Genomic DNA, 24,323 nt, shown 5'->3' on the forward strand with positions numbered 1-24,323 from the left:
GTTATTCTCTGAGATGTAGAATCTGAAGTAACATGGTCCCATACTTTAAAATAATTCAGCAGAATGATTTGGGGGCAATAAATTGACTCTCGAATTTTGTTTAAGTGACGTGTGCTCATAAATTGGGGGTCGGGGAGGGGGTGGGAGAGCACTAAAAATCTATACAGCTAGAAATATGTTTCTATTAGAACTGTTAATTAATGGAATTATTTTGATTAAAAGAAAGAGTAAATGAAAGTAGGGGAAGGAGGGGCAAAAGGGGATGAAAAATAAAAATCTAGTTAATGTGAAATATATTCCCCGTGTCACATGAGAACAGTTTTTTCCTCTTCTTATTTTAGGGTAATAAGTGGCAATGTATTCTCTGGAAACCTGCATTTCTTAGTAATCTGACTAATTTGTTTGGTTGCTTTTGGAGCTTTGATACCTTTTGGAAATGAATGCATAACTTACTAAAATGCTCTCAAGTGTAATACATAACATTGCTTTGAACAAATGCAAGAAATGTGCCTAATCTCAAGCCACAGTCTATTTTTTTTTAATGCCATGCAAAGATTTTTAGGTTTTCGTGAATTTTGCAGATGACTATAGATGCTCACAGATGAGCTCGTATATGCTTGTGCATGAATATGGAATATCTAATTTTATCAGATGCATGCCCTGTTCCTTGGGGAGTGGGATGGAAGCTATAATCCACAAGTGGCCCCAGCATTTTTTGAAACATTAGAAAACCATTTAAAATTCAGTTAGCATCTTTTCTGAGATACAGATTACCTTTTATACTCATGAATTCTATTTATGGGGCCAGTCTGGGGACACCTCACAGATGCCACAACTTATCAGGGTCTACTCCAGTGGAAAAGAACCTGGTAGCTTTTCTTGTGTCTCTGTCTGTAGAAGGACTATTTGGTATTTGGTGCGGACGGGGCTCGCATTTGTATTTGGCGAGTACATGCCAGCAAGCCAGCAGGTGGTTCATTTAGAGCAGCCTCTGGAAACCCTTATTTTTCTTCCTTACCGATGAAAGTTGGAGTATCCGGAAAAAGTAAATCCTTGTCTTTTGGTTTGCCTTTTTTGTATGATCCTGAACTAGCCTTCTCCTTGGCAAATGTGCCCATGAGAGTACTTTTTCTGTACATTACATTTGTGATTTACAAATTTTCCAGAATGAGTCTTAGCAGCAGCCCTCATCAGAAAGATAAATTTGTAGAATAACGTTACAGACTATATTTCCAATCCAAGTATTAGAAGAAGGTCTATTAATCGTTTTGATTATTAATTCCATGGCTTTCTTCAAATCATGTAAATAATTTCCCCAGGCATTCTAAACAGAAGAAATTAGAATTCCTTAAAATGTGAAATCAAAAATATACTACCCATTGGCTTTTCTTTTCAAATTTTGATGAACTTACTGAGGTTATTTGTAGGTGATACTATGGCTTTTGAGACTTGGCATTTTTCTTGCTTTACTGTGTTTTTTTAAATCATAAGTTTGCTTTGTCTTATTTTTGGGTTTTTGTTTGTTTTTTGTTTTTTGTTTTTTTGTCCTGCTGGATTTTTTTCCTTTTGGATTTCCTCCCCCTTTATTACATTACATATCGATAGGACCTGGATAGAGCCCAGGAGGAAATACTGAAACATCAGGCTAGCATTAGTGAACTCAAGCGCAATTTTATGGAGTCCACACCTGAGCCGCGCCCTAATGAGTGGGAAAAACGACGTATCACACCTCTGTCTCTACAGACTCACGGGGTATGTCGCTAGCTGTTTGTCGGCTGTATGTCTTGCTCCAAGCTGTTCATTAAAATTCAAATTGTTTATTGTGTTAAGCCTTAGGAAATTAGAAAATGTACCCACTTAAGTAATTTTTTTTTGTTAAATGTGACTGCTAACCATTTTTTTAAAATACTAAATATTAACAATGCATTTCTTTTTGACTTAGTTCTTAGGTGAATTGTATAAATTTCAAAATAGTTTTGAAATACTTAAGGATAGTTTTGCTGTTTTTTCAAGCTAATTAGCAGCAGTGCATGTGTAGAATGGCTTAGAAACAAATATATGATGTTTGATAAGCTCTTTAGACACTGACTTATGAAATAAGATACTCTGTGTAATTTAGTAGTGTGTAATTAAAGAGGTGTAGAAAATTAGACCATATAAGGATGGTTTAAGGTAATTGCTGTGATGAAAGTAAGTTAACTTTGAAGACTGTTTAATCTGTTGAAAAGTTACAAAATATTATTTCATAGAACTAAATGTGAAACTTGTTTGTAATAAAATGCAGACTAGTGTTTTAATTTCTTCAATCATAACCCTTCTCTAAACTTTTCATAATTCATTTCTTTTCACCACCAATATAAGTGATGACTTTAGAATTTATTCTCAAAATATTTCTCCATTCATTCCCACCTACAGCTGTTCTCTTGTGATGCTCCAATATATCGCCTATTAACTACCAGAAACTTTCATGGGGTTATTTATTGTACTTGAAAGAGGTACAGTGATTGTACCTGTATTCAGTATGCATTTTAAAGTATGTAAAGGTGTTAATCTACGCTTCATCTTTCTCTTTTTCCTTACATCCGTCTCTTTAAATTCAATAGCTATTCTAATGATGTCAAATTGTGGGCCATCGTGATCCATGTTACTTTATTTACCTTTTCTTTCAAATCAACACTGTTTATTTTCAAAAGAAAAGAGAGCCTTAGTAGATGGACAAAAACACTTGTTGAACTGAAAAATAGATCAGAAAACCATTAATTTTTAAAAAACTATAATAAAGTGTCTTAGAAAACTGAATACAACTTATATTCTTGTTTTTCTATTTTAAAGATATTAAAGTCCATATTTCAACAGTTGATTCTAGAGTATTGCGCATTTGGGGAAACTGTATCTGACATATTGTGATTTTTGTCTTCCTTTGTGTGCTGCTTCGTCTGGTTTGTGTTGCTGATCCACACAGTGATTTTGTTTGTGTTGCTATAGGTGTGATGTACTTGTCTTATTTGTTGATTATGTCTATTGTTTAAAACAATAGAGAAAAGGAGACCATCTTTTCAAGGATATTTTGTCCATGAAGGAGAAGCTTCCGATGGTGACAACGCAGAAAATTGAAGAAAAAGCCCAGGAGGCAGACAAGGTGTTCACCTTGCATCCTTGGATCTGCTTTTGCTTTATTTCACCTTTTCTGTTATTTCTGTCCACAGCTCTAAGATAACACCTGTGGTTTTTTTTTTGTGAAACTGATGCATCAACCTGTATTATTTCTGAAGTAATTTTTGAGGGTTTAAAAAAGATGAATTCTCCATGTATAGGAACAGGGGACACTGAGTGACAACTGACACAGTGCAGAAGTACTTTATTTGAAAACATACAATTTGGAATGTAGACATTATCAACCCATTTAGGGGATCAGTGGCCCCTTATTTGATGTATGTGGCTGACAACTGGGAAACCATGATTTCTTGCAAAAATGCACCGTTTGTAGAACACCAATACACCCTGTGGTAGTATTGACAAAACAAATTGTATGTTGCATAGGTTAGTAGTTCATGAATTACATTTGGAAATTTTTTAATTTCCAGTTTTAGGTACTTTACTGGAAAAAGGTTTTTGCTAGACGTAGCAGCCCATCAGATCTCTCTCTTTCTTTCTCTCTCTCTCTCTCATTTGAAATGTCTGGTATTACTAAGGGAGGTTAACTCTTGCTTTTATCTTCTTACTCTTTCTGCTGATTTTGCTTAGCAGCTGGCTTAAAGGTTAGTCAGCAACTCTAAAACTTATTTGCTGTAACTTGAATGTTTATAGTCTGGTGCAGGAGAAAGACAGTGAAGACAGAAATTAGCTATTAGAAATTTTTGAGACTAAGAAGTGTTAAGAAGATAAACTAAAATATTGTGTTGCAAGGTAATTGGGAAGGCTGCTTTACCATTGTGATCAGGAATAGAAGACATTTGACTTGGTATCTTCTTAGTCATGAGAAGGAGCTGTCCAGGTGAGGATTTTTTTCATGTGTAAGGAAGTATAAGTGCAGTAACTTCAAGCAGGAAAGGAGTGAACAAAGGAGAAAGACTTAGGAAAAGTCAGGGAGATTGGATCTGTTAGTCCTTTTAAAGACCTTATTAACAGCTTAGAATTGTTTCATAGGAGTGACCTCATTGTGTTAAGGCCATTGGAGAACTTTAAGGTGGGTAGTGAACCTCAGAGATATGAATGAGAACAGTGACCAGTAATAAGGAAAGTTACTGCCCATAAAGTTTGATTTTGTTAATAAACTATTAATGACAACATAGAGTGGGGTGGAGGAAGAGGCAAAATGAAGTCTTAGGAATTTGTGGTCTAGTTGAGATGAAGTAGTTCCAGATTTGATAAAGATAGCGTCATAATGACATATTTACATACCGTAAAAGCTGGCCTGAAATCCAAAGCCAATTTCACTCTATGTGTGAAATAATGGTAATGTCATATGTTTTGAATTAATGTGTAGTTTTGAAAATTTATCCTTTGTAAGGAAGTCCAGTGGCATTAGTTTGATCAGTTTAGAGTAGGAAACTAAAATTTTTGTTGGTGTTTAAAATTATTATTTTTGAGCTCATAGTTTAGTAATGTTCAATACGAAAATGTCTTGTGGAAGTTAGATTAAAATGAAGTTACGTAAAACTTAAAACATTACCAATGGTTAATTTTAAGTGGTTTTTCTGCACATGGAGTTTTGTCTATTTTCTGTTCTTTTTCTCTCCAAAACACAAGCATATGCTTATTTTTCATACCTATGAATTACTGTATCATTACATTCATTTTTACCCGGTAGGCATTTTCCCACCCTCTGTTGTCTTTTTTTTTCCCCCCTTAATAGCATCACTATTAGTTGAAATAATGTAAGTTCAATAAATGGACTGGATTATTTTAACTTTCAACATACTGTCTTTTATATTTCTATTTTTGTTTCATTTTTATTTTGCTGCTAAATTTGTAGGATTTCTTGATTATTGTAATATTATCCTGAATGAAATGTAATAGAAGAAATTATAAATATAATTTGACAAACTCCCTAAATTTCTGTATTTTGGCTCTTTATAGATCAAAATAATAATTTTTATTTACAATACACTTCAGTATTTTTGAAAAGCTTCTGTTTGAAAAAGGAATTTACAGTATAAAATCAGAGGCCAAATTGTTTGGTTTCTAACAAGCAAATTACTATATGGTAAACACAACTTCTAAATAAAAGTTTGCTGGGAAAATTGGGATGCACTTTAACATATATAAGTGATTAAATCTAGCAGAAATACCTAACTGTACTTCTAAAGTACTTTTGAAGATATTTTGTTGAACAGACAAATGTTGGCTGTGTATTTAAACTCTCTAGTGATCTCTTACTGAGAAAACAGTATCTTTTTCCCATCTGACCTGTAGAGGTGATGCAGTTGTGGTGATTGAATTAAGCTGAATTAACCTCAAAGCTTTTGTTCTCTACTGAATGAACAGTGCAAGTGCTTAAGCACTTCATCTCTTCATTCCTTCTCTCCCTGTTTTTAACACAATTTCCTACGGGGACATTATGGAAGTATCATTTATTCACTCACCTTGAAATGTCATTCACTCATGTCTCTAAGCAGTGGGGTTCGCTAGCAAGTATAAGGGGGAGGCTTATGGTGGCTCTTTACACTTGACCTTGCACACACCTGGAGCCAGTTCACAGCTTTCTTCCTGTTCTTTCACACAAATTACTGCCATTTTGACCTCATTTACAGGCCAGAATGGAGAAGATTAAATGTATCTCCATGTTTTCCGGCACAGTTGATTTTTTATATCGCTTACTGAGTTTCAAGGCTGAAGCGATAGCACAGCGGGTAGGGTGTTTGCCTTGCACACATTAACCTGGGTTCGATTACTCCATCCCTCTCAGAGAGCCCGGCAGCAAGCTACCGAGAGTATCCCGCCTGCACAGCAGAGCCTGGCACGCTCCCCGTGGTGTATTCGATATGCCAAATACAGTAACAAGTCTCACAATGAAGACGTTACTGGTGCCTGCTCGAGCAAATCAATGAACAAATGGACAACAGTGCTACAGTGCAGTGCTTACTGAGTTTCCACTTCTGCATGTTTTCCTATTTAGAATTTTTTTTTCTTTAAATAGATAGAGGAAAGGCCCTCTCTCTTCACTCCACAGCATATTTAGCTTGCCCCAGGCAAGAACACTTGCTACCTAGACAGCTCAAGTGGTGTAGATACAGAAAGAGATTGCAGGAATTGGAATAGTTATGGAAGGCTATGCAGAAACCACATAATACTGCATGAACCGCAGATGGCAGAATTGGCCAGGGGAAGCAGAAAGCCAAGGTCACCCACTCGCTTCAGGAGAGGAATGAGCATTGCAGGGGTCAGGTTTGATGAAGAGTTACCTTAGGAACTTCTGAAATAGTATTTGATGGGTGGTGGGTAGGTTGTGCTCAGCGGGTGTTTAAATTTAAGTGACCATCCAAGACATTTTAGATGCTTTTTGTAGGTTAGAGCTATCAAACATTCTCAGACCTGGGGAGAAGCTGGCATTCAAGAAAACCGCCAAATAACGCCTGGCTGCTGAATCTTTCTGAATCTGTGCTTTTCTTTCAGTGTGTGCAGTGATGTAATTCTTTCCCTGTATAACCTTTCCTTTCTTTCAGTAGGTCACTGCTGTCTATTCTGACTCATTGTTAATTCTCTGCTCTTCCCTTTCTGACCTCTCTAGAGTCTAGAAGAGGAGATAACATCACTTTTGTTTAGTGAAAAGGGCTTTTCTGATAGCGTGAAAGCCTCCTTCACCTCAGCCACCAGTTGGACAGCAGAGGGCACTGTTGTGAGCTCTAATGCCCCTTCTGAAAAGCTTTCTTCCTGGCCCTTCTCACAGTTGCCTGAGGTGCATTTTCCTTTGTTTCCCCTGTTTTTAAAAGCCACTTCTGAAAAGCCATTTTCAGTGTCTGGATAGTCGTTCCGGGTCCCTCCAGTACTCTCAATGGTGAAATTAAGTCCTGGTAGAAATGTTCAAGAGATGTTGCCCAAATTTGGATTTGAGGAAATGATCCAGATTGAATGTTTCTTCTGTTTCTTTTGGCCCTTCTCTCATATATGCCTAAAATAAGAGAATCATATCTATCATTAAAGCTATAGTCTTGAGTTTTTAATGCAGAAGAAAACCTCAATTTAAAAAAAAAAAGCTGAGTTTGCTTTGAAGAATTAAGTTTACATTTCCATGTCATTCAGACATCTTCTGATGACTTACTCAAATTCTGTTTATGTGAAAAAATTTCAGGTCCCTGCTGTACTTTGAGAAATACTATTTTTTTAAATGAGTCATTCTTTAAATGATTCCCTGAAGTTAGGCAGAACTCATTCAGTCAGTTTGAGTTAGCGAATACTGACTAAGCATGAAATGACAACTTTAGAAATTTTCTGATCACTGGCTATTTTTAATTATAAAGTCATTTGTAAGGAGCCACCCAGCTTGTTAAGTGGAACTTGTTTTTCAGAAGAGATTCAAGTTTTTCAAGTTCAATATCTGAGATTTCTGACATTTCAATAAAATGGAAAGGATGGCTCAGTAACATGATTGACATGTTGTTTCCAGTGATGAAAGCCTACCCTTACTATTCCTTTAAGATAATACAGATCAGAGAGAACATATGCGTACGTGGTGATAGGAGCTGCTAAGGAGAGTGCCCTTGTAGGACCTTTTGCTCCTGCTTGCTGAGGTTGGTAGGGCAGATAAGCAGGAGATCTGCTCTCTATTGTAGTAGTAACAGCTCCGGTCCACTTAGTGTCTTGGCAACCACACAGGGTTTTATTTCTGCCCAGAAGGTTCAGAGGCACAGTGCCCTTATCCATTCCTCATGGAAATGCTTTCTTGAATAAATGGGTGGAGGTGGGGCGCTACTGTTTACAGCTGAATTATTTTTAAGTTAATCTTATGCCACCCAAATGTCAGAAAGTTGGCTAAACTTTACTCGTATCTTTATAAAAGAGCCTTCCTTATACATTTGGGGCAAAGTGTATGTATGTTTTAAAAAACAAACTTCTGGGTGGAGTGGAGGCCAAGAGATAGTACAGGGTTGAAGCCACTTACCCTGCACAAAGTCTACCCAGTTCCATCCAGGACACTGCATTTAGTTCCCTGACCACTGCCAGGAGTGAACCCTGAGCACAGCCAGGTGTGACCCAAGCCCTCACCCCCATTTTTAAAAGTTTAAAAATGAATTTAGAAAGTTTCTGTCCTTGTTGTCCAATACTGCAAACATAGCAGTTTATATTACTATAAGAGATTTGTGTTCACTAGATTTTCATTTAACATTTTAAGGACTACACTACTTTATCAGACTTACTCCCAAGAAATAGTATCTGCAGGGTGCAAGAGAACATCTCAAATACATATTTGATTTCATTTCAGTGTTCAGAGATGCTAGTGGAGAAACTTTTTTTTTTATTATTTTTTCATTTTGGGTCACACCCGGCAATGCTCAGGGGTTACTCCTGGCTCTGCACTCAGGAATTACCCCTGGCGGTGCTCAGGGGACCATATGGGATGCTGGGAATCAAATTCGGGTCGGCCGCGTGCAAGGCAAATGCCCTACCCGCTGTGCTATCGCCCCAGCCCCAAGAAACAAAATTCTAAAGAGAAGTCTTGGAGCTATCATTGACACCCTCCTGAATTTGATCGTATCCCTTTCGCTAATCTCTTACACAGTTTGGGATGTTTATAAGCATTTCTGAAACGATACGTTTTTCTATTACTTTCTGAGAAAACTATATGTTGGCCAGTAAAAAAGCTGAGCTTTTTTGTTGTTTTTTTAAATGAGCCAACCAAAAAAAAAAAAGATGTTCCATTTCATGAATCCTGTATTCATTTGGGAATCAGGGTTTTCAGTTAGGCTTTGTTATCTGACAAAATTCAAAACTTTGTGGAATTGGATTTAAACATCTTAAAACTTGAGCCACTAAATGTTGGTAGAATTCCATTTTTGCACCCTCCCCCCGCCCCCCCACCATTTTCAGCTCAGTGGCACTTATAGTTATGACTACAATAAAAGTATGATTTTTCCCTGGGAGAATGCTGGTGACTTTATTTTTCCTTTTGTAACTTTTAAAAGCGCGTTTGTCTTGGGTGTCCTTTATGTGACCACAAACAAAGGTTTTTCGTAGCTGTTGGCTCTTGCTCTCCTGTCCTTGCCGTGTCAGATGTTTGTTTCCATGGGTGTTGCGGTAAAACCGTATTGATTTTGTGTCCTTGGTTGCTTTTTGTTTCGCAGAGACGCGCTCCCGAATCCGAAGGGCCTTGCGCTGGAGCCAGTGATGCTGTCAAGGTTCTCCCCTTTTCCGTGTTCACACCACTGCTTGACATGTCTCACCACCCCTCCCGTTGGCCCCGCTTTCCTTTCAGTCAGCCGTCATAACCATCTGTGTGTTCCTCCATGACATGAGCCCACCATCAGTTAATCTTGGTTCTTTCATCGTTTGTTTTTTTTTAAATCTATTCACGTATTTTTTTTGTTTTGTTTTTTCCCTCGTCCATTTTTGTTTTGTTTGTTTGTTTGTTTTTGCACAGAGTTCACATGAGACTCTGAATGTAGTGGAGGAGAAGCAGCAGGCAGAGGTTGGGAAAGACGAAAGAGTAATCACAGAAGAAATGAACGGTAAAGAGCTATCACCTGGGAGTGGTCCTGGGGAGATGCCTAAGGTGGAGCCTCTGACACAGAAAGACTCCACCTCCCTGTCTTCTGAGAGCAGCAGCAGCAGCAGTGAGAGCGAGGAGGAAGATGTGGGAGAGTACCGGCCCCACCACCGAGTCACCGAGGGCACCATAAGGGAAGAGCAGGAGGAGGAGGAGGAAGAGGTGGAGGAAGAAGCCGGCCGAGCAGCCAAGGTAGTAGAGAGGGAGGAAGCAGTGCCAGAAGCCAGCCCAGGCAAACAAGCAGGGGCCAGTGTAATCACAGTAGACACAGTGACCCAGGAAAATGTAGGGGAGCCCACGATGCCTGCTGAGAAGAGTGTAAACGAAGGCACTATTAAGCAAGACATGAGCGAAGAAACAGAGGAGGAGCAACATAAAGTTAACGGAGAGGTGGCTCATGTTGACATTGATGTTTTGCCAGAGATTATTTGTTGTTCCGAGGTAAATGGGCATCTGGAACTGTTTCTCAGGTGGAGAGCACCTGCCTTTCTTCTTCTCCTGTCCTCCTGATCTCTCCTGCGGCCTTTTCAACTTGATTCTGGTGTTGGCCTCTGGCAGAGGGGAGGACGGGACCGCGTTGCTTTGTCGATTCTTCTGCCAGCTCCGTTCCTGGTCTCTAGCTTCTTCTCCCAACTGGATCACCGGGTAGAGCAGACTTTGCTGCAGCAGCTACACCGTTTGTTGTATTTCTTCTCATTTCACATTTGAGTTTTCCTTTGCATGTTTTGGCTGTCTTCGGCTGTTCTCCCTTGGTTGCACTCCTGCCTAATACTTCCTGCCTTTTTTGGTTGGGCTTCATCCGAAAATTGTATGCGCAGTGTTGAAGAATGGTCACTGCGAGTGTGTCTGTGATTGTGTTTGAGTCTCTGGCTCTTTCATTCTCTCTCTCTCTCTCTCTCTCTCTCTCTCTCTCTCTCTCTCTCTCTCCCCCCAGCTTGAGACTTTTTTAAATGGCAGCAGACTCTGATTACCACAGTGCTCTGAATTCAGCATCTGGCAGTGTGATGACAACAGTATTTCTTGAATACCACAGTGATTTCTGTGTTTAGATTCTAGGCATTGTAGGGGCTGGGTAAGAGCCTTCTCTTCCCTTTGAGGAAACCAGGCACTAAACTGGCGAACAGGAGGATTCCTGTCTCCTCTGATTCTTCCCTACCATTAATTGTGGATTATTTGCAAACTGGTTTTAGGTTTTGTGAATTACCTACTTGGGGAATGAATCCTTTATTTTTTCTCCTTGTAACACAAAGCGTCCACTCTCCTCTGAGAGAGTGTCTTGGTCCCTGAGTGCACTGTCTAAATTAAGTTAAAGTTACGCTGAGAAAGGTTTACAAACATCCATGTGAATATTTCTTGATTCTAAAATTAAAGGTCGCAGTGCAAGGAGTATCTGTATCCCTTTGAAGGACTAGAAAATCTTGAAGCGATTTTATTGAAATAGTTAACTGTATTTTAGTTGTTACCCTTGAACCATTTCACTCCAGAGAAGGTATGTTTTAAGAGTCTTTGAACACTCTGAACCAGTTTCTGCATTTAAGATGTGGTTATCCTTCTTTGAATTTGTATACAGAGGCATTTTCTCTCAAAGAAAGTACCATATTGGAAGCAGAGAAATAGTATAGAAGTAGGGTGCTTGCTTTGCACATGACCAGTCCAGGTTTGATCCCTGGCATCCTATAATGGTCTGAACACTGCAAATAGTGACCTCTGACCACAGAGCCAAGAATAATCCCTGAGCACCAACGAGTGTGGCCCAAACCTCCCCCCAAAATAAAGTACTGTAGGATTTTAGTAGTGTTTTAGTCTGGCATTTTATTAAATATGCATATATACATATTCAGCAGACTACAATACTCAGGGACCATGGAGCTGATTAATGTTTTAAGTTGTCCAAAGCATGATTGTAATGTTGGTAGAGTAATTCTAACAACATTTAACTTCAGTGATACAAAAAAATTACAATTTTTATTACAGTCATATAACTTGGAAATGTTCAAATTTGAAGGTACTCTTCCCTTTACAATAGGGTAGAAAAGCATTTTGAGGCAAAGAACAAATATTAGCCTGCCTGATGTCAATGAAAGGCAGTGAGCCTTTGCACAAACTTTGTGGTTATTTAAGCTGCAGAAAAAAGGGCAGGTCATCATGTAAATTCCCACCAGAAGCATAGCATAATATAAGGAAAGCTGCCCTAGCTTTTTCTTTGTATGCATATATACGTATATGCTATTTGAAGGAAGGCATTTTTCTTTTGTGTCTTTTTCTCTTAGACTTCTTTATTCTCCTTTGTGCATGAGTGTGTGTTTGGATAGATTTCTTAAATTATTCTTGAAGGCTCCATGAAGCATTTACCCCATCACCTCTAGAATTTATTTTTCCCTTCCTTTTCCACCTCAGCCACCAGTGGTAAAAACAGAGATGGTAACAATTTCTGATACCTCACAAAGGACAGAAATCTCCACCAAGGAAGTCCCTATTGTCCAAACTGAGACCAAAACCATCACTTATGAGTCTCCACAGGTACAAAAAAAATGCTCTAGACTTGGACTCTTCGAGTTCTTTCTTATTCCATCTATTTCTGTTTGCATCCTCTTCTTCTAGTTCACCTTGGCTTTGGCAGGGCTTTCCATAATTCTACTTCATGTATAACGATTTCAACAACAGCATAACTGGCTATGCTGCTGCTTAGATTGAGACAGAGCTACCATCAAATTGATGACCCAGTAATTCTAAGGAGAAGCATGTGCTTGAATAGTTTAGGACAGGCAGTATCAATCTTGTCCATATTGTCATAAGTCATTTCTGGCTTGATACACCCAGAGGTGTATCTTGCACACTTTATCAGATCTGGTACCATTGTGGATTAGTAGAATTGAGTCTTCCCACCCTCCCAAATTCCATGAAGACAGACCTGATGAACTCTTACAACTGCACAACAATATGGTATTTAAGCACACATATACAATTGTGCTTCTCCTTCATGTGGGATGATTTTATTAAGATGCATGGTTGTTATCTTCTTATCCATGTGATACTAAGTGTTTAAATACTAGATTTGTGTGTTTAATTTTAGTTATTCAGACATGGGTTTGTAAATATTTGAAATAGGTACCAGGATGTATAAACTTAAGAGTAAAAAGAAAAAAAGATAAAGGGTTGGTTTTTTTGTTGTTAAGAGTAATAAGAGTACCCATTGTTCCAAAATAAAATTTAGGTTTAGAAATGTGTACAGCTCTTTTCTCAACTGAGAAATGTTCTGTCCTTAGGTAGAATTGTACTGCAGTAGAGGACTAATTACTGGCCTACCAAAATATTACTTTAAAAAGTTCATTGTATGTGTGAAATGTCCCTCAAAATTATTGTAAATATGCTTACATGTATGTGCACAGATTCAATATAAGCAGGATATATTTCTTATTAGTAGTGACATTTCTTATTAGTGTGTCTGTACTATATATAATAAGTGCACGTGTGAAGAGATGTTCCTGACCTAAGCCTGACAGAAATGTCCACTTAATACTTAATTTAAAGTCAGAAAGTCTCTGGATATATTTTTGTTTTTCGTGCCAGAAAAACAGGAGGTAAAATGTTTGGTGATCTGAACACAAACTATTACACTCTTGGTTTGCTTCATTTTTTTCCCCCTGTTAATATCTAGACCTTTCTTCCTTATTTAGTTATAAAACCAAGTAAGTCAGATTTTATTTATATATATTCATGGGATTTCTGAATGAGACATATAGAGTATATGTATACACGTGTAATGAAATAAAATGTACCCAGGTAACTGCTCACTGCACAGAAGTTACTACAACAATATGGTATTTTAAAAAAAAATCTGCTAGAGAAAAGCAAATAACCAAGTTGACCTTCAGTTAATCCTCATCAGGTTTCATTGCTTAGTATTCTGAGGAAAATATGTACCTATTTTTACCCACCTGTGCTTTAAAAAACAGAACAGAACAGAGCAAACCACAAACAAAAAACAGCAAACGCGGCACATCTGGCCACTGTGGAAACGCCTCTGTCTCTTGATTTCTTTAGTTTTGTGAAGAGTTATTCATCGTATTCTCATAATGCTATAGTTGACTTTCAATTCCACCATCTCTCCTCCTTCCTGTTTTTAGTCTCTCCTTCTGGGGTTGCTTCTCTATATGCGTTTATTAGCCTTTAGATTTCACTCTTTTTAAATAGCAGCCAGTCTCCTGGTCAGTTATCACTGCAAACATGCAAAGGATAGGCAGATAGCACCTTCTGCAAACTGCATAGTTTTGACGAAGCATTTCACTGGGGAGTGGGGTCTTCTTGACAACATAATGGAAGTTAAGCATTGCTTTGTTCTTTTTCCTCAATTGTCCAAAGGTTGATGGCGGGGCTGGTGGTGACTCGGGCACGTTACTGACCGCACAAACCATCACATCTGACTCCGTGTCGACAACAACAACCACACACATCACCAAGGTAAAGCAACCCAGGGGAATGCTTAGGGAGAGGATGGGACTTTGGATCTTTTCTGAATTTTCTTTGTTTTTGGACACACTTCAAAGTAATACACAGTCAGTGCCGGTGAAATAAAAATGCCTTCATTTAAAGTATCCAAGAAACTAGCTCTACTGACAAATTCATCTAAGCCAAATTATGATTTTGTAAAGTACAAGGGGGTAAAAATATGCTATGAGTAGTCTATACTTAAGATGAGCAGAAAGAAAGAACATCGTTTAGAATTTTCACATCAAAATGTTATCCCCTCCCCCAAACCCCCAGTTGATTCATAGGTTGACATAGAGCATTTTTCCACATCATTCTTTAAATATTTAACAGCAGATGACCAGTGATTCTCAAAGTTGGTCTCTGGACCCCCCAACAGCAGTATTTCCCCAAAACCTTATTAGACAAGTTTGAATATTGTGACCTTACTGCAGATCTGCAGAAATCCTGTGACTATTTATAAAGTCCTCTGGGTGATTTTGACGTGTTCTGGTAGTCTAATCCAATTTCAAACCCCAGATTTATTTTACAACATTTCCTTTGCTTCACATTTGTTTAGTGCTCCAAGGTCTTAAATGTATATCCCCTATACCTTCCTTGTCTTATATTTCAAGAGAAACTTTGTAAGTTAAAAAATGCCACATAGAAATTGGTATTGGTGTTCATTTTAAAGTGTACCTATAGTTATTAAGGCTTGTGATATGCCCATTGCCCTCACACCCACCCCATTAGTGTGTCAGATACTTGGTTTGTAAATTTGTCCATGTTAGGAAAGTTGGGTTTATGCTTTCTCAGAGCTGTGTGGCACTGCCCATTGGATTTTGGATGTCATAGCATGGTGACCTCACCAGCCTTTACTGTACACCAGGCTCTGTCCTGTTATTCTAAGCCAGTAGCTGTGACAGTTGCCAAAGTACTCCTGCCCTCAGGTCCCCATATACAACCTTTGAACAGCCAAATCATCAAATGGTTTTATTTGACAAGAATTAAGCTGTCAAAACTATAATATCAAGCCATTTCCCAAACTTCATCTCTTTACCTAAATTGTTAGAATTTGTTAATTACATAATCCCAAAAAATCGCTTCTTACCTCCCTTCTTCTCTGACCAACTAGAGGAAAGAATTTCAGAAAATATCTAATGAATGTTCCAGTGGAACTATTTGAATTAAATGGCATCTGTCCCCACTTAATCCTACCTGAATTTTTATAAATTAATTTTAGTGTTGCTTTCAGTTAAGGGTTCGTCTGGATGCTACAGATTTAACGCTAGGGTTCTCTACTAAGTGTGACATAGATCATCCATCTTCCCCACTTTAACTCTGCATTGCCTTAGGATGGTCCAGAAAACCCAGGTGTCCTCCATCTTATCTATGTGTAAAACTTCTTTAGTGACTGCTATTCCCTCCTTTTCTTGTGACCTTTAGACTGTGAAAGGTGGAATATCTGAAACAAGAATTGAGAAACGCATCGTGATCACAGGAGATGCAGATATTGATCATGACGAGGTAAAGACCTTAACTTGTGGTTTTGAAAAAAGTGAGTGATCTTTTGTCATTGTGTTATATCTTATGTCAAGCTGGACAAGTCCACCTCTTAAGCATGGCAAAAGATACTTCAGTGCCCAAATCTCACTTGTCTGTTTGGCCACCCTATCCTTGAATCCTCATTAAGAACTTATCAGGTAATATTTTTTAATAGCATTAAAGAAAGTTATATTGTTTACCTCTAAATATTTCCCCCATTATTATTTATAACGTGGAGAAAGATAATTTTAGATCGCTTAACCAAATAAAAATTTGTATGTATTCAGGAAGAAGATTGTTTTAACAAAATATGCTTCCACTATAAAGTTAGGTCGAATAGATTCTTGCTTTAAAAAAGCCAGTGAGAAGTCGAATTTCTGGAAACTTCTGAAAGATTTTGATTCTAGACTGCAGTCCCAAGTGATCATGAGAATTTTTATTTGGGTTCTTTCTGTGTGATTTCAACTCTGCTTTAAATAAGGTCATTTTTACACTATTTTCCTTTTAACACTGCTTGAAGAAATGGAAAGGGGAGATGTTCTGTTGACTGTCTCACCTGGGAGCTGGAACCCAGCATTGAACACTGTTGTACTCAGGAAAGAGAATTTCCAAGAGCAGAATTTCTTAAGAAAGTTTCACTGTATATAACCAAAGAGAAACAGATTTTCTCCTCATAAAGAGTCTTTCTCTATTTTTAAAAAACATGAAATAATATTTTAGTAATGAAATGTTGCTCTGCCTGTATTTTTGACATAGCAAAAGAGAGTCCTAGTAGGTTAGTAATATGTGCACCTCATTACCACTGAGGGAATTACAGATTTTCAATTTCCTGAAGGTACGCTGGTCTTTATATGTCTTCATATGTCCCAGTAAACTCGACTATATCGCCTAGGTGTATAGTAGACTGATCCCACCTAGATTTGCATGATTAAACCCAATGGCAAGTATTCTGCTTTTCACATAACAAAAGCACCTTTAGTCATTACCCTGGATATATTCTAACCTTTAAGAGACACATAACTGTTCATTGAGTTTCCCTAACCTCAGAAGAGTGAACTGTTATTTTTATTTTCTGGGTCTCTCCCTCAACAAGTACGTATAAATTTCTATCATGGTTGATCTGATAGAAAGTAAAAACTACGATCTGTTCTCCATCACTATTTTATCCATCTCTTTTCTCCACTAAACCTGGGCTCTTGACTTGCCTTGCTCTTTTTAAAAAAGTTTTCTGTTTTTTTGTCCTTTGGTTACAATAGGTGTAATGACCAGCATAAAGATTATTTAAAGGATAGAAAAGAAGACTGATTTTAGAAGTATCTAAGTGGGGAAAATATTATTGTATTAAAACATTGGCTCATCTTTAAAATAAGACATACCAATGGGCCAAACATGTGACAGACAAGTAGACTGGATTCTTAGAGACAGAATCCCATCTGCTTACCTCAGATGTGTCAGACAGCAAGACACAGATCTGTGGTTGCTTCCTTATGTCCATTTCCTGTTGCAGAAACTACACACTCCCTGATGGACTTTGCTGCTTTATTCTCTGACTCACCTCTCAGGTTTTCTATATGTACTTAGGTTAAGGTTTCATTTTATGTGCCTATTTTTTAAGTGTCTTTTGTCTTCTTTTTTACCTGGAAACTGTAACTAGTATTGCATTTGAAAAGCATTAAAATCACAGCCTGAAATGTGAGTACCAAAATCACAGACTCCTAATTCTTGAAAGAAAAAAGCATCACAGTGATGCTCTTACTTGAACTAATGCTATGAGAACGCACAGCTCATTTGTCTGATGTGCTTCATGAAGCCCATTGTAAGCCGAGACTGCAGAGGACCAAGTGAAGAGAACAATGATTTGACTTCCTCATGCTTAATTATTAGATGGCATCAGCTTTTTGGAGTGCATTTAATTGTGGCTTTGGGTATGCTTTTTCACTGGAAACTCACAGTGAGTTCACTCTGACCTTAAATGCTGTAATGAGATGACAGAGTTGTTGAAAATTAAAGGAGAGAAATCACTCTCCTGCCAAAAGCTTTCATGTCTCTGATAAGCCTTGCAGTTCCTTACATGCATTAAAGGAAACATAATAGTGAAAGACAGAATTATATTTTTTTGTTCTTTTGGTATAAAAATTGGAGAGGCATGCTCTTACAGAAACTTCCTGTAGGCACTTGACCATGTTCTAGAATACTCTCAGCTCCATACAGGGGAAAGAGGAAAGACAAAGACACTGTACTTGATCATTAGGCCTCCCTCCCTCCTTCCCTCCCTCCCTCCCTCCCTCCTTTCCTCCCTCCCTCCCTCCCTCCCTCCCTCTCTCCTTCTCTTCCTCCCTCCCTCCCTCCCTCCCTCCCTCCCTCCCTCCCTTCCTTCCTTCCTTCCTTCCTTCCTTCCTTCCTTCCTTCCTTCCTTCCTTCGTACTGTCTTTTCTTCCTTCCTACTGTCCTTCCTTCTGTCCTTCCTTCCCTTCCCTCTTCTTCCCTTCCTCCTTTTTTTCCTTCCTTCCCTCAGTTCCTTTGTCCTCCCTTCCTTTTTCTTTCCTCCGTTCTCCGTCTTTCCCTCCTTCCCTCCTCTCTAGGCCTGATACATGCAAGGCAAATACTGTACAATTGAACTGCAGCTCAGGTCTTATGTTTCTTTCTAATAAAGTAACTTCTCGATTTAGCTGTGAAGCCAGTTCTTTGCACATGCTAATTTTTCTTGCCATTATTCCTTAAACAATAACAATTATTTGCGTAGCTATTTACATTGTATTTGGCATTATGAAAAAGCTAGAAATGATTGAATATATTTGGATGCCTGTACATTAATATGCAAATATTATGCTACATTATATAAAGAACCTGAGCGTAAGGGATTCCTTGAACTACTCCTCCCCCACCCACCCCTACCACAGGTATCAAGAAATAGCTATTACTGTGCAATAATTTTTCCACAATCTTAATTGTTGCCTAAATACATTAACATTTTATAGTATTTCATTTCATGTACTTATTATGGAACTAAAGGAGGAACTGATGGCAAATTAATTTCAGATGTGCTCGACGATGATTATGGCAGTTTCTGATTTGCCTAGTTTTCTGCTAATTAAACTATGTTTTATGTGGGCCACCTCCCCTTGGGCATCATTACATTTACTCCTTAGCAGTTGCGCTGGTTTAATGTAGGCAGATCTCCGTGATGAACATGCACTCCCATCATAACTTGCCCATTTCCAGTTTCACTGCGTGAGACCTGTCACATGCCAAATTTCTACCTCTGAGCCTGTTCGAACATACACACGTGCATGCACACACGTACTTTAGAGCTGCGCCTGTTGCACTTTATCACGCTTTCCCATTTGTGTTGCAGTTCATACAAGACGCCCTTCTCTGAGAGTAAGGCTCCTGCTTTTCTCCCTTCCTGACTCCTGCTTGCCATCCTTCCTGCTCCCCCCACTTGCTTCTGCTCAGATTGGTGGCTGGGATCCTGTCTGAATTCTCTTTTGTCCTGGTACAGGTTGGTCACCAGAGTTGGTCTGCTAGTGAAAAACTTTAACACTCCAGTGTGTCTTCGAGCTCCTGTAGAAAATGTTTCCTGCATATAAAACAATTGTTGTTTTTGTTTCCCCTCCACCCAACCCTCCCCCCCCCTTTTTTTTTTTGGTGAATCGAGTCTTAGTTTCATTCAGTAATTTTCCAGTGGGCATAAATAGTGCAAACAAGAAATGCCATTTCCCCTTAGGACTTGAGAGAGCAGTGTGCAGAAAAAGCACTGCATTTTCCAAGTACTCAATTGCCTTGTGAGATGTGGTGTTCTTTGCTCAAGAGGGTTTTGTTAGAAATCTTGCTTAGATTTTGAGTTTGGTTTTATTGGCTCTTTATTTAAACCCCAGACCTTGTCTAGGTATTTTCCCCCTCTGAAAAACAGATTTGCTTCCTTTGTCCTGAGAGCCTTCCATGGTTTGCATGCTGATAAAGCAGCTTCCATCTGCTCCGGGGAAGTGACCATGAACCAGTGGCACTGAGGGACCCATGTCTGTCCTGCTTGCCAGTGACAGGATGACGTTGGAAAGGATCCATCAGCTGTTCCTGTGGTCTCTTCGATGAATCTGGCATCTGTATAATCTATACAGATATAATCTAAAGATTCGTCCCTCTCTATCCTGTGACTTTGCTGATTTTGCGTCCTCATTGTCGCTGCTTGTTTTCAGTACCCAGTGCCCTAGAAATTTCTAGATTATTTTTCCTGCAACATTGTTATTTCATAGACATTTGAGCTTAAATAGTTACTGAATGCCTAAGAGCACAGAGACAGGTAGGACCTGATTTTTTTTTTTTTTGGTGCCTTGGAATTCCAAGCAATTGAAGAAATAAATAGCAAGTATTGCTTGAGTGTATTGATTAGGCACTATGCCGGATACTTTTCATTATCCCTTCAGTCCATGCAGTGAACCTTAAAATGATCTTGTCTCAAGTTAGGGGTGAGATTTCTAAGTAGTTCAGGAATTGAGTCCTCCGAGTCTCGGGTCCGCTGCCAGGCTGGGATTCAGAGTCGACAAGGTTTGTTGTTGTTGTTGTTGTTGTTGTTTTTTCTTTTGCAGTTACCGTTATTTGGAAAGGGGCTGGAGAAGGGGGGGGATTCTTGGAGAATTGAGGAAAGCATGCTCTGAAAGGAACCGGGGCCTGTTTCAAATCTCCCTGCTTCCTCAAATAGAGAAATAAAGTCATCTTAGACTTAGATGAGAATGAATTCGCCTGTCTTCCCAAGAAACTGCGTGTTCCTCAGCTCACAGTGCTCTCTCCTGCCCCCTGCAGGCGCTGGCCCAGGCCATCAGGGAAGCTCGTGAGCAGCACCCTGACATGTCAGTCACCAGAGTGGTGGTGCACAAAGAAACGGAGTTGGAGGAAGGGGATGACTAAGAGGTAAGAGAGTTCACGTGATCCAGAACCTTTCTCAAGACGGTTCCATGTTCCTGAAACTGCCACCAGAAGTGAAAGACTCTTTCTCTCCCCCGCCCTGGTGTCTACCGTCTTTCATTTGATTTGCAGACCTGATTATCCCCAACCCGATAATTATGGGGGCATGTGGGCATAAGTGTTAAAAACTTTCTGACCTGAACTGCTCACTCTTGTCTCTCAAATGGACACAAGATGTATCTAACTCCATCACCACTAGAACAGTGTTCCACAGTAGACCTGGTCAGAAGGGACAGACATTAAGGCTGAGGGAAGATGGTCTGTGTCGCTCCTGAAAGCATTACCGCAGGAAAGGGCACTGGACTCTCTGATTCCAGGTTTCATTGAGTCGCTGTCCTGCAGTTGTCGTTAAAGTCAGGTTAAAAAGTGAATGAAAGGGCTGGAGCGATAGTACAGTGGGTAGGGCGTTTACCTTGCACGTGGCCGACCCAGGTTCTATCCCCGGCATCCCATATGGTCCCCCAGCACTGCCAGGAGTAATTCCTGAGTTGCAGAACCAGGAGTAACCCCTGAGCATCGCTGGGTGTGATCCAAAAAGGAAAAAAAAAAGTGAATGAAGCCTCTTTCCCATTTGAAAGCAGAGGACAAGTAAAGATGAAATGTGGGAAGCTGCCCTCTCATCCATTCATGCATTCATTTTGTCCATTGTACAAATATATGTCGAAATATATAAAGACATATACAAATACATAAAAGGTAAAAGGTAAAGGCCCTCCTGTTGATCATCGATTTGCTCGAGCGGGCCCAGTAACGTCTCCATTAGAGACTTTGTTGTTACTGTGTTTGGCATATCGAATACGTCACGGGGAGCTTGCCAGGCTCTGCCGTGCGGGCGAGATACTCTCGGTAGCTTGCTGGGCTCTCCGAGAGGGGCGGAGGAATCGAACTCGGGTCGGCTATGTTGGCTGCGTGCAAGGCAAACGCCCTACCGCTGTGCTGTCGCTCCAGCCCTTTCATTCACTTTTTAACCTGACTTTAACGACAACTGCAGGACATACATAAATACATACATATATGTATATTGTCAATTAAATGCCAGCTATTGTTTTACAAGGCCGATACTTTTTACAGTATCAAGTCTTTCAAGGTCTACAGTCCAAATAGTAAACCAGTGATCAGCAGAATAGTTTGACGTTTCCATAGTATATGCAGTCTAGTTTGGTGGGAATGAAAGAGCAGCATCTCTAAAAAGGATCAGCCTAAGGAATGGCTTCTCGCTTGGACTCCCAGGAGGACAAGCATTAGCTCATGTGCCTGGAAGAAAGACATTCCAGACACGAGCTGAAGCTATGAGCCTGCCACTAGATAATAGCACAGAGTCAGGTATAGTTGGATTTTAGAACACTTGTTAGCAGAGTGATGAGAGATGAGAGGATGGGCTCGGGAGAGCAGATCTGGTTTGAGGTGCTGTCTATGATTTCAATCATGTAACATTTCATTTTTTAATTAAGGCAGTCAGTGTCTGTATTTTTCTGCCTGTGGTATTGTCAGAGAAAATGACTGCCATAGGAATTAATATGAAGGATTCATGGAAGTAAATCTAATCTTTGTCATATGCAAACATAAAACATGAGAATTTGTAAACTTACTCATATATACCAGATAGTCTGTTAGGAGAAAATAGAATATCAAATAATTTTTTTCCAAGTTCAAATTTAATTCATGCTTGCATGATTTGGGCAGGTTATTTCATCTCTCAGTACTGTTCTGCCATCTATAAATGGAGGGTGATTATTGCTTCCAAGATAAGTGACAAGAAATTTATATAAATGTAAGGTTCCCACAAACCTTGTTTTGCTCAAATAAAAGTCGAAAATGTCTACCCCCAGAGATGTTTGGTTTGAGAGACATGTGTATTGTCTGCTTGGAGAGGTCTAGAAAATAGTCTAGAGCCTGTGGTACGACAGGCTTCAGCACAGGAAATGAGGTCATGAAAATCACTTGAAAGAGTCATTGATTGATAGTCTTTATTAAGAAAACTTCTCAGGCCATGTCAGAGTCCTGAGAAGCAGAGAGAAAGGAGGAGACCCAGATGGTAGAAAAAAAAGAGGGGAGCAGGAAGGAAAGGCTGTCAGAGAAAAGATAATTTCAAGAAGAGGATTACCAACTATTCAGTTTTGTGGGAAAACTGAGGGAAAGTATCCTCTAGAATTGTTGGTACAAAAATCATCTCGGGGACACTATCAATACTACGTCAGTCCAGTATTTGGGATAGAGCCCTGCAGCAGGTTAGAAAAAAGAAGAGAGTTGCAAGAAGCTGAAAGTGTGGTAAGAGGGTCTTTTACTTCTCTGTCATCTCGGCCTGTCTGCTTCTGCAGAGATGGAAAGCACTGGGGGGACTTACACGTGTCACGAGAGCCAGTGCCATCTTTGCTGACCTGGTGACTGGGCTCTCCTGCCTTGGGATCTGTTAGTTATGCCTTGAATTCCCAACTCCAGCCCACAATAAGTTACTCTAAATTAATGATGTTGTCTTCTGTCTTGTGTGTGTCCACATATACCCCCCTCCTAAACAGTATTTTTGCAAACCAGCATCTCAAAGCCAGACTGATGTTCATAGTTACCAAATGAACTCGAACACAGCACAGAAAATTATCATTATCTGTCCAGCTGAATTTACAGGAAAGAAAATTGTGTTGACTGAAAGAATGCTAGCTATTCATGCATGAGCTTCTCATTTCCTCGTGGTCTCTGACAGAACCCCAGCCTGCTGAATTCCAGACCATGATATTCAGTTCAGGAGCCAGCAGTTTTTTTTTTTTCAGGCATATGACATGTGTCACATTTTAAATTTATTCTGTTTGCCTACTTGTTCTAGTTTCCAATCTAAATTAGCAGCTCCGTTTTCAATAGATTACTCAAGTGTTAAATGAAGACTTGATGCATAGAAATAAAAAGTCAGTTTGAGTCTTAGGCACAACCAGTTTCCATTCTGAAATGCTGAGGAATGTTCTAATTTAATATTTATACACCTAGTCGATGATATATCAACGAGTTAGTTACAGTGTATTTGAACTACTCAGTGTTTGAGGCAGTGGGTGTCTGCTGGTATGAATACATTAACACGCTTTAAACAAAATTTTAAACGGTATTTATGCTAACCAACATCCACTTACTCTTGGACAAAATCACTATAGTCTGTTGTTTATTTTTTCAAATGATAGTAGAGTGGGTAGAGTTCTTATCTCATACGCGACTAACCCTGGTTCGATCCCTGGCATGACAAATGGTCCCCCGAACGTGACAGGAATGATAACTGAGCACAGAGCCAGGAGTAAGCCCTGAACATAGCCAAAAACCTCTGTTTATGTGAATTACATCTTTTGAACTGTTTCGTAGTTTAAGTCATAATTGTGTCTATTGACACTTATCATCTAATATATTAAGTAGTTTTCTAGGCTAACAATGACTGTGAAATAAACTTGCCTGAAGTGACTGTATATATATGTACTGCATTATTTCAATGGCATGACCCTGGAAAAGGCAACTGAGCAAGATTGTACAGAAGTCAGTGATGCCACCAACCTCTTTTCAATAAGTATCGGAAAATTATGGTGTCCAAAATGCAATTTCCTAAAGTTCTAATTTTCACCTACAAGCTTGAATTTTTATGACTGGCTATAAATACTGTCAAATTGCTTTCCTT

At 39.2% G+C, this 24,323-nt stretch overlaps 1 protein-coding gene across 22 annotated transcripts in view; it reads left to right on the top strand.

The window, feature by feature from the left end:
• EPB41L2 (erythrocyte membrane protein band 4.1 like 2) overlaps nt 1–24,323 on the top strand; it is a 231,072-nt gene that overhangs the window by 198,803 nt on the left and 7,946 nt on the right. For 3 of the 22 annotated variants that reach the window (XM_056126397.1, XM_056126399.1, XM_056126398.1), the window contains 8 exons: nt 1,606–1,752; nt 6,731–6,898; nt 9,282–9,335; nt 9,578–10,144; nt 12,101–12,223; nt 14,066–14,164; nt 15,617–15,697; nt 20,516–20,623. In XM_056126397.1, the coding sequence (XP_055982372.1) occupies nt 1,606–1,752; nt 6,731–6,898; nt 9,282–9,335; nt 9,578–10,144; nt 12,101–12,223; nt 14,066–14,164; nt 15,617–15,697; nt 20,516–20,620 (1,344 nt within the window). In that variant the 3' untranslated portion in view covers nt 20,621–20,623. Of the gene's footprint in view, nt 1–1,605; nt 1,753–3,037; nt 3,140–6,730; nt 6,899–9,281; nt 9,336–9,577; nt 10,145–12,100; nt 12,224–14,065; nt 14,165–15,616; nt 15,698–19,070; nt 19,218–20,515; nt 20,624–24,323 lie in introns of those variants that run through there. The other 19 variants (XM_056126404.1, XM_056126407.1, XR_008794149.1 and 16 more) reach the window with 18 other exon arrangements.

The sequence above is a fragment of the Sorex fumeus genome, unplaced genomic scaffold, assembly GCF_029834395.1.
Source record: "Sorex fumeus unplaced genomic scaffold, SorFum_2.1 ptg000061l, whole genome shotgun sequence".
NCBI classification, from domain to species: domain Eukaryota; kingdom Metazoa; phylum Chordata; class Mammalia; order Eulipotyphla; family Soricidae; genus Sorex; species Sorex fumeus.